Below are 17,615 nucleotides of genomic sequence, written 5' to 3' on the forward strand. Positions count from 1 at the left end.
TGCCCTGATATCAGCAAGGCCTCACATGACTGATGCCCAAGAAATGACTGGCCTGACCTTTACTGCCCACCTGCACACACTCATGGACCTTTGTCTGCATCTTCTTTATTATAAACCTGAAAGTATTTTCAGCACTTTGGAGACAGCACTTTGGAGACCACTTTGGGACCACCACCTTCCAGGGGCTGGCCTCATTGAAATAAATTCCTTTCTTGTTTCACCACCACTTGCCTTTCTGCCTTTGGGTTTTACCAGGAGCAAGTGGCCAAACTTGGTCTGTTTGGGACCCCCAGACCTAGGGGCTCTTGTACCCCTGAGCCCTTATTACAGCTGCACAATTTTGTGAATATAGTAAAAACTACTGAATTGTACAATTTGAAGGGTGAATTTTATGTTAAGTGAGTTATATCTCAGTAAAGTTGTTCTTTAAAAAATAATTTACTCCTCTGCATCCAGGGCTCTCACCAAAGCCCAACAAAGATCTGAGAAAATTTCAAAGCATGTCTCCCCTTTGTCTTTCCTATGTTAAACCTATTCAATTTCTTAACCATTTCTTTAGACCATGATGTCTACATCCCTTTTGTTCTGGCTGCTGCCCTAAAGTCACATAGGACACAAAATCACAACCTTTTCCTATAAAGTTTAATAAAAGACTCCAAGTATTTGGAAGTAGATAAAGGAACAGGACAGAAAAGCTAGACAGTTTGCCAGTTTTTCATGATTTGGCTAAATATAATTCTAATTCATTCAAGGATAATATATCAAACATGACATAAAAGTAACAAAGGACATTCCATAACTAAATACAGATAACATGTACTGGGGTAAAGAAAAGATTGTACATCATAAAATACTATACAGTATGGAGGAAAAGTTATAGTAACTACATTTCTATTGTCCCAAGAACAGAAAAACAACAGAATCGAAACTAAATATAACAGCCAGTGGTCATCAAATACAAATGACATTTTAAAAGGCACTCTCATGTAATCACTCTACTGATAAGGTTAATTCTAAATTCAATTCAGCCTACACAAGGTTGAAATTCCCTTGCCGTGTACTGTTCTTGCCTCAGGACAGCTTTTGTGTAACAGCTACCACATTGTGAATTTCTTATTTAATGCCTATCTTGTTCACTAGATAGTACTGGGTCATGATAGTACTGGGATCATATCTATCTTGTTCATATTTATATTCCAGCACCTAAACTAGTGTTTGGCACATAGCTGACTCTCAACAAATGTTCAATCAAGCTGAGATTGATTTTTGAGCTCTGAATCAGGCAAATGGTAGTAAAAGAAAGTATGAGGACAAAGGGCAACAAGATACAGTTTGAGGAATTTGTGGTCTAATGGGAAGATAAGCATATAAACAGATAATTTCAATTTCAATTTTTTTAATAAGCAGAATTGATAGAAATCCTTTCCAATAGGTATTTAAGTCTTTATTTTGTATTAATAAAGTTGTAAAGTTAAATAGTCCCTAAATCTAAAAGCTCAAAGTCTAAGCTATAGAGAAAAAAAAAAAAAAAGACCAGGTGATTCCAGTGTTATAAAACAGAAAGAATAAAGGAACATGGGCATACAGAATAAGGGCATTTAAATAAGCAAGATGTGGGGGTGGAATTGGGAATTCTGGCTGAGATAATTTTTAAGCTGAGTTTATTTTTCATTTTCTTAAATATTTTATTTACTCACTCATCAGAGAGAGAGAGAGAGCAAGCATGCATACAAGCGGGGGGAGCAGCCAACAGAGAGAGAAACAGGCTCCCAGCTGAGCAAGGAGCCCAAAGTGGGACTCGATCCCAGGACCCTGAGATCATGACCTGAGTCAAAGGCAGATGCTTAACCGACTGAGTCACCCATGGATCCCTTAAGCTGAGTATAGATGCATGGGCAGGGATTAGCTAGACAAACACATGGGGAAAGGACATTACCCATTCACAAAGAAACACCTGTATGTTATCAGAAATTTATATAAACAGTTTAGGATAGCTGAAGCAAAGGAAAGTAGATGTAAATGACTGAAAAGATGAAATGAGTGTGGAAAAAGGAAACCTGTGGATGGTATTCACATAGCTGCTTTGACAAACTGGAAAGATGGCAGTGCCATTTCCTGACACAAGGAATTCAGAAGCAAATAACAGATTGAGGGAATGATGATGAATTTCATTTGAGCATGGTGAGGTGTTTACACAACAGCTGCTGGAGAAGACAACGGACACTTCGCAGGTGGGATCTGAGCAAGGATTCCACATTGGAGACAGAATTTCACAACACCATTCTTTGGCCATTAACTTGATTTTCTGTACAGGTTTTAACTCTTTTACCTCCACACCCACAATTCTTCATGAAGACCTTCAATTCTTTAAGTCCACCACTTTTCCATCAACACCTACTACCCCTATTTTCTCCACTGCTCCTCAATCTATCATTACCTTCTGTACCTATTTCCAGCAATCACACTTCCCAACACCCAACCTGGTTAATCGAAATATTCACATTTCTGTATTATATGATAACAAACTAAATATTCCTACTAAACTCTCTCCACTTGTCCTTAATTTGCCTGAAATGCTCATTCCCTAGCTATATAGTACACATGAGGAAACGGGTAAGGCGATAATGAAATTCTCAAGTCTTTTATACCAAGAGTCTGCTAATTCATATTTCAATCAAAATAGTTCATTTTTAACATACATAATACACTAAAAGAAGAAATTTCTTTGTTTTAAGTTCCCACTATAAGAGACTAGCATAAAGAACCATCATTATTCATATATACTCAGGAAATAAAGTTTCATGGTGATATCTTTTCCATGAAAAGAGCAAAAAAAGTGATTAACATATTTAACTCTGTTGTGGGCTCAATTCTATAGTAGAAATTATACAGAAAAGATTAGAAGAATGAGAATTTGTGCTTCACAAATTCAGTTTAACAATACTTACTGAATATCTACTATTTTTAGTAGGCACAGATATTTAGGATGTTTATAACCTATGAGATAGATATGAGAATAACTGCGAACTGGCTAAATATTAAAAATAGAAGGAACTTTTTTCTTTAGGACATGAGATAGGTGAGTACTATAAGAGAGGAGAAAAAGAGAAAAACAATTTCTATTGAGAAAAACAGGGAAGAAGTTAAGGAGAAAGCCCTCTTTCAGTTGAGCCCTGGAGGAATGAGATATGGAAAAGCAGTCTAATGCTACAGGGAGGGGCATTAGAAACACAGAGATGTGTACTGAAAATGCACAGCACAGATAAAATAGCCATAGCCAAAAAGATCTTGAAAATCAAATGACTATAAATTAATGAAGTTCAGATAACATCAAGTGGATGAAGAATGAGAAAGTTATATGGGTTGGGAAGACAGTTTCACACTCGGTTATAAGGAATACTTCAGTCTAACTCAGGTTCACATGTTGACATTGTTACCACAGCCACTTAACAAGGATGAGTACATCTTGCGTATGAATGTTTCACGGCTTCTGAGTTCAGCATCTGCACTGATGAGATGACCCGGGGGAATGAGTTTAAGATTGCTCATACCAAACACAAAGCAAACAATTAATCAAACTGGAATAAAATGAACTGGAAGCCCGTGCGGATTGTCCGCTTCCCCCCAACCACGGGAATAGCTGACTTTTTGAACAGCTACTTTTTGAATCTGAATAAAAGACAAATTTAAAGAAGAAAATAAAAATTAATAGAGACAGCCACTGCTTATTAGTTGAACACTGGTGTATATTTTTCCAGACTCTTTCCTACAAACACATACACAGGCCTACACACACACAATGTAACACCTTGAGACACATTCTACTTCCTTTTTCATAACCACTGTTTTTCTTGTAACATATTGTAAAGCTCTGTCATCAATTTTAATGGTTATAGAGTAATCCACTGTTTGGACGATTTCATAATTTCACCCTCAGTTTATTGCTAGGGTCCACTGTACCCAGTTTTAATATTTAAATTTCTTTGTTGAACAGTTTTTATCATTGTTTTTTGAAAAACAAAGAATTAAAGTAAATTAATTCCAGTATAATTAACAGTTATATTAGTTTCAGGTCAACAGTATGTTGATTCAACACTTCCATACATTGCTCATCACAGTAAGTGCACTCCTTAATCCCCATCCCTATTTAACCCATCCCCTCACTCGTCTACCCTTGGTAACCATCAGTTTGTTCTCTGTGGTTAAGTCTGTTGTTGAGCAGTTTTAACTATTTCTTAAGATTAGTATCTCATGATTTATACTTTCTTAAAGGTTGTATTAATTTCCTAAGATGGCCATAACAAATCACCACGAACTGGGTGGCTTTTAGCACAGAACTGAATTCTCTCACTGGTAGAAAGGCCAAAAGTCTGAAATCAAGGTGCTGGCAGCACCATGCTCTTCCTAAGGTTCTAGGGAAGAACTCTGCCTAGTTTCCGGTGGCTCTCAGCATCCTTAGCATTCATTCCTCAGCATCATTCCTACCTCTGCCTCCTTCTTCACATGGTCTTCCTTCTCTCTGTACCTGTCTCCTCCACATCTTGGAATCCAAATGTCCTTCTTCTTTCTTTTATAAATATGTCATTGAATTTAGGCCCACCCTAATTCAGTATTTTAATTGGAATTATATCTGCAAAGGCCTTCTTTTAAAAAAAAAAAAACGATCGTATTCACAGGAATTGTTTTTTGGGGGGACATAATTCAAGCTACTATTGATGTTATTTAAAAGCTACTACCGAGAGAAATTCGTAGCATTTACTTATTTTTTAAGATTTTATTTATTTATTTGACAGAGATCACAAGTAGGCAGAGAGGCAGGCAGAGAGAGAGGAGGAAGCAGGCTCCCCGCCGAGCAGAGAGCCCGACTTGGGGCTCAATCCCAGGACCCTGAGATCATGACCTGAGCTGAAGGCAGAGGCTTTAACCCACTGAGCCACCCAGGTGCCCCTGAAGCATTTTATTTGAATAGAATAAAACTCACTGAATCCTTTCATGAATCTAAGATATATATGGGATTTAGTGATCTTATTTTTACTATATACTTAAACATTTTTCTGTTTTATCCCAGAAATTATTTTATTACTCACCAATTCCTCCTAAGTAAAAAAGAGTAAAACATTGAAAATAGAAAAAGATGGGTGCCTAGGATGCTTAGTGGGTAAGAGGAAGATGCAGAGTGAGAGAAAACATCATCACTATTTCATCTTACATTGTCTTACTGCAGTGCACGAAGTATTGTGTCATCTTTCACACAGGTCTAAGAAAAGCCTGGAGACATGAATGTTGTGGTCTTTTTGTAGTTTTCAGAGAATACAGTTGAGAATTGAGGATCTTTTATTTTTTACTCACAATGACAAAGAGAAGAAAAATGATAAAGATGCTTCATAAATATTAGACAAGCCAGGAAACGAATGCAAAAAGACAGATTGTAACAATCTAGTCTCCAATAATAATGGTAAAATTGGTGTAAGTGAACTCTCAGACTATGAGCCTACAGATAACGATATCTTAAATGAATTTTCTCAAACCCAAGAACTGATAAGTTAATAATACATTTCTAAGGGCCAAAAGGAAATATGATATTTCTAACCAATTAGTTACTCTACAGTTAGGACTTCATCATGCAATAATATGCAACAGGAAATGGGATCATACCATTATTTTGGAAGGATACGTTACAATATTCTTTCATCATCTACATTTGTGTACCAAAAATTTCCTTGACATGATTAACCAATGAACAAAGGCTGAAAGCAAGTATGTATACAAAAGCATCTGGAAGAAAATGTATCATGTAGAAATGAAAAAATAAAGTTATTTGATCATTGGTTTTTACACATTTAAAAATAAAAATGTTTTGCAATTATGAATCAAAAAGGATGGCCACCCTCTCTTCAAAATTATGAACTGTCACATTCTCAAAAGTATTATTTTTTGATGATGTGAGTGCAAGAACTAGAAGTAATAATAAGCTTGAAACTACTAAAGAAGTATTCGAAGTCCAGAATCTGTATTAAGTATAGACATATTCCTGGTTCATGCCATGGCAATTGATAAACAGTTAGCTACACTCAAAGGGCTGTGTCTGTAGGGAGTACTTTCAAAACCCAGAAAATTGAGGATAAAAATTGGGCTTTACCACCATCATCAAGAAAATGAAAAAACAAACTATAGAATAGGAAAAACAAATTGTAAATCTTGTATCTGATAAGGGACTTGTATCCAGAGTATATAAAAAAAACTCTTAGAACTAAATGATAAATGACAACTAAACTTAACAAAAAATGAAACAAATATTTAACCAGACATAGCTCCAAAGAAGATATCCAAATGGCCAACAGGTACACCAAAAGATGTTCATCAGTAGTCATTAGGGAAATGCAAATCAAAACCATAATGAGATGCTACTTTACACTCACTAAAATGGCACAACAAAAAAGACATAAGTGTTGACAACAATGTGGAGAAATTGGAATTTTTAAAAATTATTTTTATTAACATATAATGTATTATTTGCCCCAGGGATACAGGTCTGTGAATCATCAGGCCTAGACATTTCACAGCACTCACCATAGCACATACTCTCCCAATGTCCATAACCCAAGCACCCATCTCTCCTGACCACCCTCCAGCAACCCTAAATTTGTTTCATGAGATAAAGAGTCTCTTATGGTTTGTCTCCCTCCCAATCCCATCTTGTTTCATTTTCCTTCCCTACCCCACATAATCCTCCACCCTGCCTCTCAAATTCCTCATATCAGAGAGATCATATGATAATTGTCTGAGAAATTGGAGCTTTTATACATTGTTGGTGGGAATGCTGTAAAACAGCATAGGCACTGTGCAAAATAGCCTGCAAATCCTCAGAGTTAAAATTACCACGAGACCCAAAGGTTCCATTCCTAAAAACCTACCCAAGAGAAATGCAAACATGTTTACACAAATACTTGTACTCAAATATTCATAGTAACATTAGTAATAATAGCCAAAAAACAGAAACAACTTATATGTCTATTATTACCTGCTAAATGGATAAACAAATGTGTTACACTCACACATATAATGTTATTTGGTAATAAAATCAAATGAAATACACATGCTAGAACATGGACAGATACTGAAAATATTATGCAAAGTAGAACAAAAAAATGATACACTACATATCCCATTTATATGAAATACCCAGAATGGGCAAATTCACAGAGACATAAAATAGATAAGTGGTTGCCTAGAATGGGAGAGAGGATGGGCAGTGACTGCTAATGAGAAAAAGTTTCTTTTGGGGTGACAAAAATATCCTTAAAAAAAAAAAAGTTTTATTTATTTTTTGAGAGAGAAAGAGAGAACAAGCCAGGGGGAGAGACAGAGGGAGCAGCAGACTTCCTGCTGAGTGGGGAGCTAGGGCTCCATCCCAGGACCCTGGAATCATGACCTGAGCAGAAGGCAGATGCTTACCAACTGAGCCACCCAGGCACCTCTGATAAAAAAATTCTTAGATTATGGTGATATCTGAACTGTGAAAATATACTAAAACCCATTGAACTGTATACTTTAGGTGCTTTTTATAGTAAATAAATAAGAAATCTCTCAATAAAGCAGTTTTTAAAAATTTGCTATGTTTATATTCTCATTAAAATTCTAATGAAGTTTATTTTCACTAACCCCTTATTTTTACATCTGCAAATTTTTCATAAGATGGAATAAAAATATTTATTATAAATAAGGTCCATTACCCCTGGATGGTAAATGGTGATGTCTATTTTCTTGGTATACTGAAGGTTAATCAATCTTCCTAAATGGACATTTAGATTGTTAGTAGTACTTTCCCCCTAGTATAAACAAAGTTGCTTTCAACATTTCTGTTTATACACCTTTACAGAGTTGTAAGATCACTCCCTTAAGAAAAATTCCTAGAAATGAAATTCTTTGTAAAAGGTACTTCTCTAAAAAGTCTGTTCCAAATAATATTTCCAATAGCAATGTTTAAGAGAAAAGCATGTTTTATCTTGAAATATCCTTGCCTTCATAGTTTACTAAAAAAATGCATAATAAGGAAAAAACACCTGTTAACAAAACACCAAAAGCAAAAAGCAAAGTAAAACACAATGAACAAAAAAAGAAAAGCAATAATCATCAAAAACTCTTTCAAATACATTAGGCTATATTACCTGTTCCAATTCTGGCTCTAACTGACAAGAAATGGAAAATTTTATTTATATGACATTTCTGAATATAGGTTTTGCAATTTAGTGTATTTCCAACTGTCTCAGAATAAACATGTCATTTACAAATTATATTTATAGGAAGATTGTAATAAAAATACTTAGCTTTCTTTTAAACAAAAGAAAGCTCTATCTGCCCAGAGGGTTTAGAAGCAATAATCCACTGCCAGTAGGAAGGTACCCAATGACTGAATCTTGGTTTCTAAGTAACACTTTCCAATATAAGGAACTGAGTCTCTTTGAAGAAATGGCTGCTTCAAGGGCCAGGGTAGGGAAAATAAAAAATAAGGCTAGGATAACTGCCAAAACTTGGAAGCAATCAAGGTGTTCCTCAGAAGGTGAATGGATAAACTGTGGTACATCCAAATAATGGAATATTGTTCAGAAATGAGTTACCAAGCCATGAAAAGATGTGGCAGAACCTTAAACGCATCTTACTAAGTGAAAGAAGCCTATCTGAAAAGGCTACATACTATATGATTCCAACTATATGACCTTCTGAAAAAGGCAAAACTCTGGAGAGAGGAAACAGATCAGTGTTTGCTAGGGGTTAAGAGGGAGGAGTGATGAATAGGAGGAGCACAGAGGATTTTTAGGGCAGTGAAACTATTCTATGTGATACTATAATGATGGATGTGTGTCATTATTACTCATTCGTCCAAAACCACAGAACGTACATCACCAAAAGTGAACCCTAATATAAACTCTGGACTTTGAGTATTAACACGTGTCAGTGTAGGTTCACTGATCATAAAAAATAAGTACATAAAACAAGTAAATAAATAAATAAATAAGGAAGTACTCAAAAAACAAAAGGATAAGGGCAGGTCAAAAGGGTACTACAAGAGTCAATCTGAATGAGTTCCCAATAGCTAAAACTAAATCAGTTGGAGCAACAAAATATATAACATAGAATTAGAGTATAACCCAACATATAAAATAAATATGAGTCCATCCTGATATAAATGATTACAAAAATAAATAAGGGTGAAGAGACAACAAATCTTCCAAATAGAAGAATTCCAAATACTCTCCCCTCTAGGACATGATGCTTAATTCCATCCTGTGCTTCCTAACCCCTCATTCCCACCTCCAATAAGGGTGGGGTAGACCTAGTGACTTACTTCCTAAGGACAAAGAAAGGGAAAAACAGTACATTTTCAGTGGAGAAAATCAGCAAACACTATCTAATCCAAGTAATAAAGATTAATGTCACCATATGGATATCCCATAACCCTGATGATAGTAAGAGCACTTTACTTCTCGGTATTCTTTTCAAAAACCCATCTGACTCCAGTTGAAACACGAGAAAAACAACAGACAAATCCAGATTGGAATATATTCTACAAGTCATGAAAAACAAGGAAAGACTGAGAAATTGTTACAGACTAGAAGAGACTGGAGGAAACAAGACAACCAAAAGTAATGTGGGACATTGGATAGGATTCTGGAAGAAGAAAGCAAGCCCTGGTGGAAAACGTGAAATCCTAATGAAGTCTGAAATGTAGTTAGCAGTAATAAACTAACAATGGGTTCTTAGTTTTGACAAAATGTACCATGGCAATATACAATATTTACAGTGGGAGAAACTGGGCAAGAGGTGTACATTAAAAGTCTGCACTGTCTTTGCAACTTTTATATATTTAAAAATTACTCAGAAATAGAAAGTTTATTAAAAGCAATACCAAATTGAACTTTAAAATGGAGTCATAAAACCACAAAACCAACATAGATATCCTTTTGGAAAATGTTAAACTTCTAAATTTAACTACATTTACTCTATTTTGAAAGTCTGTTAAATACAATTAAAGAAAAGGCTGAGGGAAGACTAACAATTTCTTACTGGAGATCAAATCAGGCATTAATTGGAAACATGAGGTACTGCATACTAATAATCCTGGAACTATGCATATTCAACTAGACACATTTGACTGACATGATTAGAAATACTTTAAAACACATTAAAAAAATACAGAACCTCATATCCTGCCAATTTAATCTTCTGTCAAGTTTCACTGTATACTGTGTTCTGTGGTTCATTGCACTTTACCAGAAAAGAAGGAACATATTTAATCCACTAGTGGTATTATAATGGCAAACCCTTAGTAAACTTACACCTTTCACATATTATGACACTTCTGAAGGGAAGGTACTTTGCTTCTAACATTGTACATTGCCAGCGGGGTGCCTGGGTTACTCAGTTGGTTAAGCATCTGCCTTCAGTTCAGGTCTCTATCCCAGGCTCCTGGGAGAGAGCCCCACCTTGGGCTCCCTGCTCAGTGGGGAGCCTGTTTTTCCCTCTTCCTCTGCTGCTCTCCCTGCTTGTGCCCTCTCGCTATCTCTCTGTCAAATAAATAAATAAAATAAAAAATTTATACATTAAAACATGAAAACCAAAAATTTAAGAAAGATTATCTAAAACTTGGATATAAGGCCAGAAGGTAGATAGCGTGCCCTTTCTTTCTCTTACCAACAGAGATCACAAGTAGGCAGAGAGGCAGGCAGGGTGTGGGGAAACTGAGCAGAGAGCTCGATCCCAGGACCTTGAGATCATAACCTCAGCCAAAGGCAGAGGCTTTAACCCACTGAGCCACCAGGTGCCCCTAGTATGCCCTTTCGTTGGAATACTGGGGACACAGATTTGTTCAAAGGTTAATTACTTATGAGAATGTACTTTGCTCCATTATTCTATTGACTACTGAATTAAATATCCCAGATTAAGTAAAGTTAGATGTTAACTTGTAGATTTCTGTCTAGTAGAGTTACAAATAATTTTTGTCAGGTAGAAGAGAAAATTCCAAAGGTTAAGATTTATTGGTCTGTAGGATATTAACCAGTTTGTAACTAACCTCACAATTTAATTCTAAAATTCCTTTATTAAATTGCCTATATGAATACACAGCTCTTCAAATGCTCTCTGAACTAGCCTATTTTCCTTGTTCCCTTAGTAATTTATGAATTGAATAAAATATTTGATACATGTTCACTTCATACTTGTATGAGTCATGATTTTAATTTCTTAAAATTATGCTTTGAAAGGCATAAGGAAATTTCCATGACATGCCTGACATGACCTTTTCCACCCACTGCTCTGCAAATCCTATAGTCTCACAGGGATATTGCAGTAAGTTTTTTGCACAGTATTCTGAAAATATTGTTAATAATCTTGTTATTGGAATTTCAAGTAATACTTCTTATTTCAAAGATAAATCAGAAACGAATCTAAGTGTATGTTATTTTCAAGGCCACGTGATCTGACATCTAAGACTTTCTAATTTGTTACACGTCACTCCTGATGGTTCTGTGAGTTAATTTTCCTTATTTAAACTAATTACTTAAAAAATGTTTTTTCTTCCATCTGTTCCGGGTACCTATGTGTTTCAAAATGCAAGGAGCTGATAACTGTTCAGATGTGAACTACACATAACTGCCTTTACTTTCATAAACATGATTAATTACACTTAAATTTTGATTACATATTTTGAGGTTTATGAGAAAAGAAAAGATTAGCAAAAAGAAAAAAATCACAACTTCATCTTTGCAATGTTACATTTTTCTCATTAAAATCAAAAGTCTAGACTAATGTGATTTTAGGAAGAAACCTGGTTATTGTCAAGTCTAAATGTACTTTGGTGAATTCAAGTGAACTAATTGTAAACACTTATTTCAGTTTGTAGGTTTTGGCATGGTGAAAGAAAGCATTATTTCACTCCCATCCAACCACAATCAGTAGTCCATTAAAGCAAACGAGAAAAGAAAATTCTGTACCCTGACATCACTTCTAGGTGAAGTTGTCCCGAAACAGTTAAGAAAGCAGGAACATTGAAGAAATTCTCCTCAGGCACCTTAATTTTGCTTGAAGGCTGCAAATGAAAAACATGAGCCACAAAAAGCTATGAGATAGTTTGCTCTGCTTTCACATTCCCATACGTGCCACAACTAAAATGACAATGCAATTCAGTATATGCGAGGACAGATCATTTTCATAAAAATAAAGGCAGTTCTCAGTACACTGCTAAAAGAGAAAATGCCTACTTAGAAATTGCTAAGGTCAAGGACATCTGCTCCACATTTTCAAAACATAAAACCAAAGGACAAAGTATTTTTGTCACAAGATACAGTTCTCCCTAAAAAGTGATTCTGACTAAGAGACAAACAAGGAAAGAGACTGTGAATTAAAATTTTTTAAGTTGAAGAAATACATAATCTCTTAAAATTCTGACCCATGACTGAAATTTGATTTCCTCAAAGGAAGAGCCTCTAGAACACGTGTTGTCAAGTTATTAAATTTTTAATAATAGTATTTTTAATGCAGATTTTTATAAATACATTATAAACTTTTATGTATATTAATTTAACTTCCTCCACAATGCAGAAGAGCAGAACTCTATCTTTAAAAGATACAGTGAGCATTAGTGAAATAAGTCAAACGGAGAAAGACAACTATCATATGATCTCCCTGATATGAAGAAGTGGTGATGCAACATGGGTTAAGGGGGTAGGAGAAGAATAAATGAAATAAGCCCTCATGATCGCAAGGTCCTGGGATCGAGCCCTACATGGGCTCTCTGCTCAGCAGGGAGCCTGCTTCCCTTCCTCTCTGCCTGCCTCTCTGCCTACTTGTGATCTCTGTCAAATAAATAAATAAAATCTTAAAAAAAAAAAAAGGAATAAAGCCAATTTTAAATACACAACAGAGAATGTGAGACTCCTTTAAGAGACTTAGTATCAAATACTGAATTACAGAAACACATGAAATGAAGACATCTTTTTAAATTCCATTAGTTCTAAAAATATTACCTATCAGATACAGGAATATATGTGTATGAATGAGAAATCTAGTGTAAAAATTACCAATTGAAATCATTCATTTATTTTGTAATTGGCTTTTACTTTTCAAACTTACTTTGACACTGGTCCTAAATGTCCTATCACTGCTTTTTAAAAATCTATCTTGGATTCCTATATTTACTGAAAACGTATTTTTTCTAAGGACTCAAGTACATAAGACTAAAATATTTGCCCTGACTTGTGCTTGGATTTTCAAAATAAAAAAGTGTGTTCTCTGTAGTTCCTCACTACTTAATAAATAATTATTTTTCAAATAAGACCCAGCACATTTATAAGAATATTACTATTTTCTCCTTTCCTTCACCTCTTTAGTCTATAATTTGTATTTGTGTTCTATCTTGACTTCTCCTAAAGTGATTTCTCTCATTTCCTGTGAATATAAAAGTCTAGTGTTTATGATTACCTTTTAGTCTTTCATTTATTAGCATTTGTACAAAATAGAATCTGATCCTCTTACATCTCTTAAACCCAGCTTATTTAAATAGGTATAAACATATCACTACTTCATCATGCCATCCAATGTCATACAAACTTACATACTGAAATTCCTACTACAGTTTTAAAAATTACTTCCTCTTATTTCTCCTTTACATTACAATTTATGCATTACATTGATTTTTAAAACTTCTAAATTAAGTTATACTACCTATACATTTTATTTCAGAATATTAAAGGGACATTATGAAATATTTTAAAAAGTAATTGCTGAGAGTGGTGTAGATAAACATGGTGGGATAGATTGCTCTGAAGGGCTGTCCCTCCACAGAAAAACTGAAAATAATGAGTAAAAACTGTCAGAATCAACTGTGGGGACTCTGGAAAACAGTTAAAGGTTTCTAAGAACCAAATGCTGAATTGAGAGAGGAAATTTAAAAATTTGAGACTTCACCACTAACAGCAGACTGCATATTGTCTCAAGAACACATGCAATATTGTTCAGGACAGACTATATGCTAGGACATAAAACAAGACTCAATAAATTAAAAAAGATTAAAATCATACAAGTTCTTTTCTTTGACTGCAATGGAATGAAACTAAAAATGTTAGGTGGTGCAGGGGCTTAGAAAAACAGTTTCATGTTTCCTTAAAAAAGATAAACAAAGATTACTATATAACCTACCAATTCTATTCCTAGGTATATACTTCAAAGAATTAAAGCTGGGTACTCAGATACATATATATATGTTCATGTTCATTAAGAGCACTATTCACAACAGCCAAGATGAAAACAATTCAAATGTCCATTAACAGATAAATAAACAAAATGTAATATATATAAACAATAGAATAATATTCAGCCATAAAATGGAATGAAGTACTTATATACACATTAAAGTAAGACTAAATCTTGGACATGTTATGCTGAGTAAAAGTAACACATAAAAGGCCACATATTGTATGATCCCATTTATACGAAATGTCTGAAAGAGGTAAATCAATCCATAGAGGTTGACTAGGTGAGAGCCATGGGTCTGGAAGGAATAGAAGATATGGGGATGGGGCATGAGGTTTTGAGGTTTGTTTTTGGGATGACGAAAATGTTTTAGAACTTGATACAGGTGGTAGTTGTATAACATGATAAATGCACTAAATGCCACAAAATGAACCCTTTAAAATAATTAATTTTTTATGAATTTCACCTTAATTTTTAAAAAAGTATATATAAACAAGTAACTATTGGATTTGACAGGGTCAAAAACTAACATAAGGGGGTGCCTGGGTGGCTCAGTGGGTTATGATCTCAGGACCTATGCCCTCAGCTCAGGTCATGATCTCAGGGTGCTGGGATAGAGTCCCATATCAGGCTCTCTGCTTGGTGGGGGGCCTGCTTCCTCCTCTCTCTCTGCCTGTCTCTCTGCCTACTTGTGATCTCTCTCTGTCAAATAAATAAAATCTTAAAAAAAATAAAAACTAACATAGGATTGCAAATTTAAGGTCTGTAATCTTAAATACTTCTCAGTAATGAAGAAAGAATAAAAAAATACCAATTAAAGGGGCGCCTGGGTGGCTCAGTGGGTAAAGCCTCTGCCTTTGGCTCAGGTCATGATCTCCGGGTTCTGGGATCGAGCCCCACATCGGGCTCTCTGCTCAGCTGTGAGCCTGCTTCTCCCCTCTCTCTGCCTGCCTCTCTGCCTACTTGTGATCTCTCTCTCTCTCTCTGTCAAATGAATGAATAAAATCTTAAAAAAAAAAATTACCAATTATGCATCCAATTTTGTGACCTTGCCAGTACATAGGATTTCTTTAACTAGGTTCCCACACTGCAAGTAATAAATGACAAATTTATGACAAATTTATGAAAAATGGACAAATCTGACATTAAAATTAAGGATCTCTATTTAACAAAGGAAGATACAGGCATAGTCAGAAGAATGACAGGTTAAAAAGAAAATATTTTCATTGTGCCTGGATGGCTCAGTCATGAGATAATGCAAATCTTTTTCTTGGGGTTTAGAGTTGAACCCAATATTGGGTGGAGAGATTATTAAAAAATAAAGTCTTCAAAAAAAAAGAATAATATATTTTCAGCACCTAAAATTGACAAGTGATTAATGGACAGGACCTATAAGGACCTGTCGACAAGAAAACAAGAAAGAAAAAAAGCTGCTCCGCAACTGGACAAGGGATATGAAAAGAGATTTTTTACAAAAAAGGAAAATTTGAATGGCTAAGATATATGAGAAAACACTCAAATTCACTACAAACAAAAGAAATGCAAATGAAAATAAGGCACTTTAAGAAGAACTCATTATATATACCAGCTTGACAAAGATTACAAAGTTATTTAAGGTCAAGTGTAGGTACAGATTCAGGGTATGGTAGACAGGTATCTAAGACGTGCCCAAGAGTCTCAGCCCCTGATTTAGTTAATTGACCACTAAGCCAGGAATAGCCATGAAGGATTTTGCAACTAAAGTTCCAAATCAGTGAGCACCGGCAGTACTCTTTCTGATATCAGCCGTAGTAACATTTTTCTACATATGTTTCCTAAGGCAAAGGAAATAAGCAAAAATAAACTATAAAAAATAAACTATAGGGACGCCTGGGTGGCTCAGTTGGTTAAGCAGCTGCCTTCGGCTCAGGTCATGATCCCAGCGTCCTGGGATCGAGCCCCACATCAGGCTCCTTGCTCCGCAGGGAGGCTGCTTCTCCCTCTGACTCTGCCTTCCACTCTGTCTGCCTGTGCTCGCTCTCGCTCGCTCTCTCTCTGACAAATAAATAAATAAAATCTTAAAAAAAAAAAACCTATAAACTAAAATAAAATTGGGACTATATCAAAATAAAAAGGTTCTGAACAATGAAGGAAACACAAAACTAAAAGGCAACCTACTGAATGGGAGAAGGTATCTGCAAATGATGTAGCCAAAAAAGGGTTAGTATCCAAAGTATATAAAGGACTTATATTAACCCCAAAAATGAATAAGCTGATTAAAAAATGGGCAGAGGATACAAACAGACATTTCTCCAAAGAAGACATTCAGATGTCCAACAGACACATGAAGAGATGCTCAACATCACTCATCATCAAGGAAATGCAAATCAAAAGTACAATGAGATATCACCTCACACCTGTCAGAATGGCTAAAATCAAAAACACAAGAAACAACAGGTGCTGTTGAAGATGTGGAGAAAAAGGAAACTCTCTCTTGGGAATGTGAACTGGAATAGCCACTGTGGAAAACAGTATGGAGGTTCCTCAAAAAATTAAAAATAGAACTACTCTATGATGCAGTACTTGGGCTACTAGCTACTTACCCCCAAAACACATAAAAAGACTAATTCAAAGGGATACATGCATCCCTATCTTTACTGCATCATTATTTACAATAGCTAAACTATGGAAGCAGCCCAATTGTTCATCGATAAATTAATGGATAAAGAAAACGTGGATGAGATACACATATAACTATGTATATGAGAATATTATTCAGCTTGTATATGAGAATATTATTCAGCCCTAAAAAAAAAATGAAATCTCGCTATTTGCAACAACATGAAAAGAGCTACAGAGTATATTGCTAAGTGAAATAAGTCAACCAGAGAAAGACAAATACCATATGATCTCCCTCACAAACAGAATTCAAAAAACAAAACAAACAAGAAAAGGAAAAAAAAAAAGAGAAAGGCAAATCAAGAAACAGACTCTTAACTATAGAGAACAAACTCATGGCTACTAGAGGGGAGATGGGTGGGGGGAATAGGTGAAATAGGTGACGGTTATTTATTTATTTATTTATTTATTTTTTAAAAATAGATTTTATTTATTTTATTTGACAGAGAGAGATGACAAGCAGGCAGAGAGGCAGGCAGAGACAGAGTGGGAAACAGGCTCCCTGCTGAGCAGAGAGCCCGATGTGGGGCTCGATCCCAGGACACTGAGATCATGACCTGAGCCGAAGGCAGCGGCTTAATCCACTGAGCCACCCAGGCGCCCCGTAGGTGACGGTTATTAAAGAACATACTTGCCATGATGACAAAAATTAAGAAATGAGCAAAAAATGAAAAAAAATGAGATATTTGTCCTGCCTTACAGTTTATTAA

At 35.3% G+C, this 17,615-nt stretch overlaps 1 protein-coding gene across 1 annotated transcript in view; it reads right to left on the reverse strand.

The window, feature by feature from the left end:
• NARS2 (asparaginyl-tRNA synthetase 2, mitochondrial) overlaps positions 1–17,615 on the reverse strand; it is a 126,860-nt gene that overhangs the window by 54,281 nt on the left and 54,964 nt on the right. The window contains exon 6 of the mRNA XM_059391433.1: positions 11,991–12,085. Coding sequence (XP_059247416.1) covers positions 11,991–12,085 — 95 coding nt within the window. The remainder of the gene's footprint in view (positions 1–11,990; positions 12,086–17,615) is intronic.

Source organism: Mustela nigripes, chromosome 1 (assembly GCF_022355385.1).
Source record: "Mustela nigripes isolate SB6536 chromosome 1, MUSNIG.SB6536, whole genome shotgun sequence".
Classification (NCBI taxonomy): Eukaryota; Metazoa; Chordata; class Mammalia; order Carnivora; family Mustelidae; genus Mustela; species Mustela nigripes.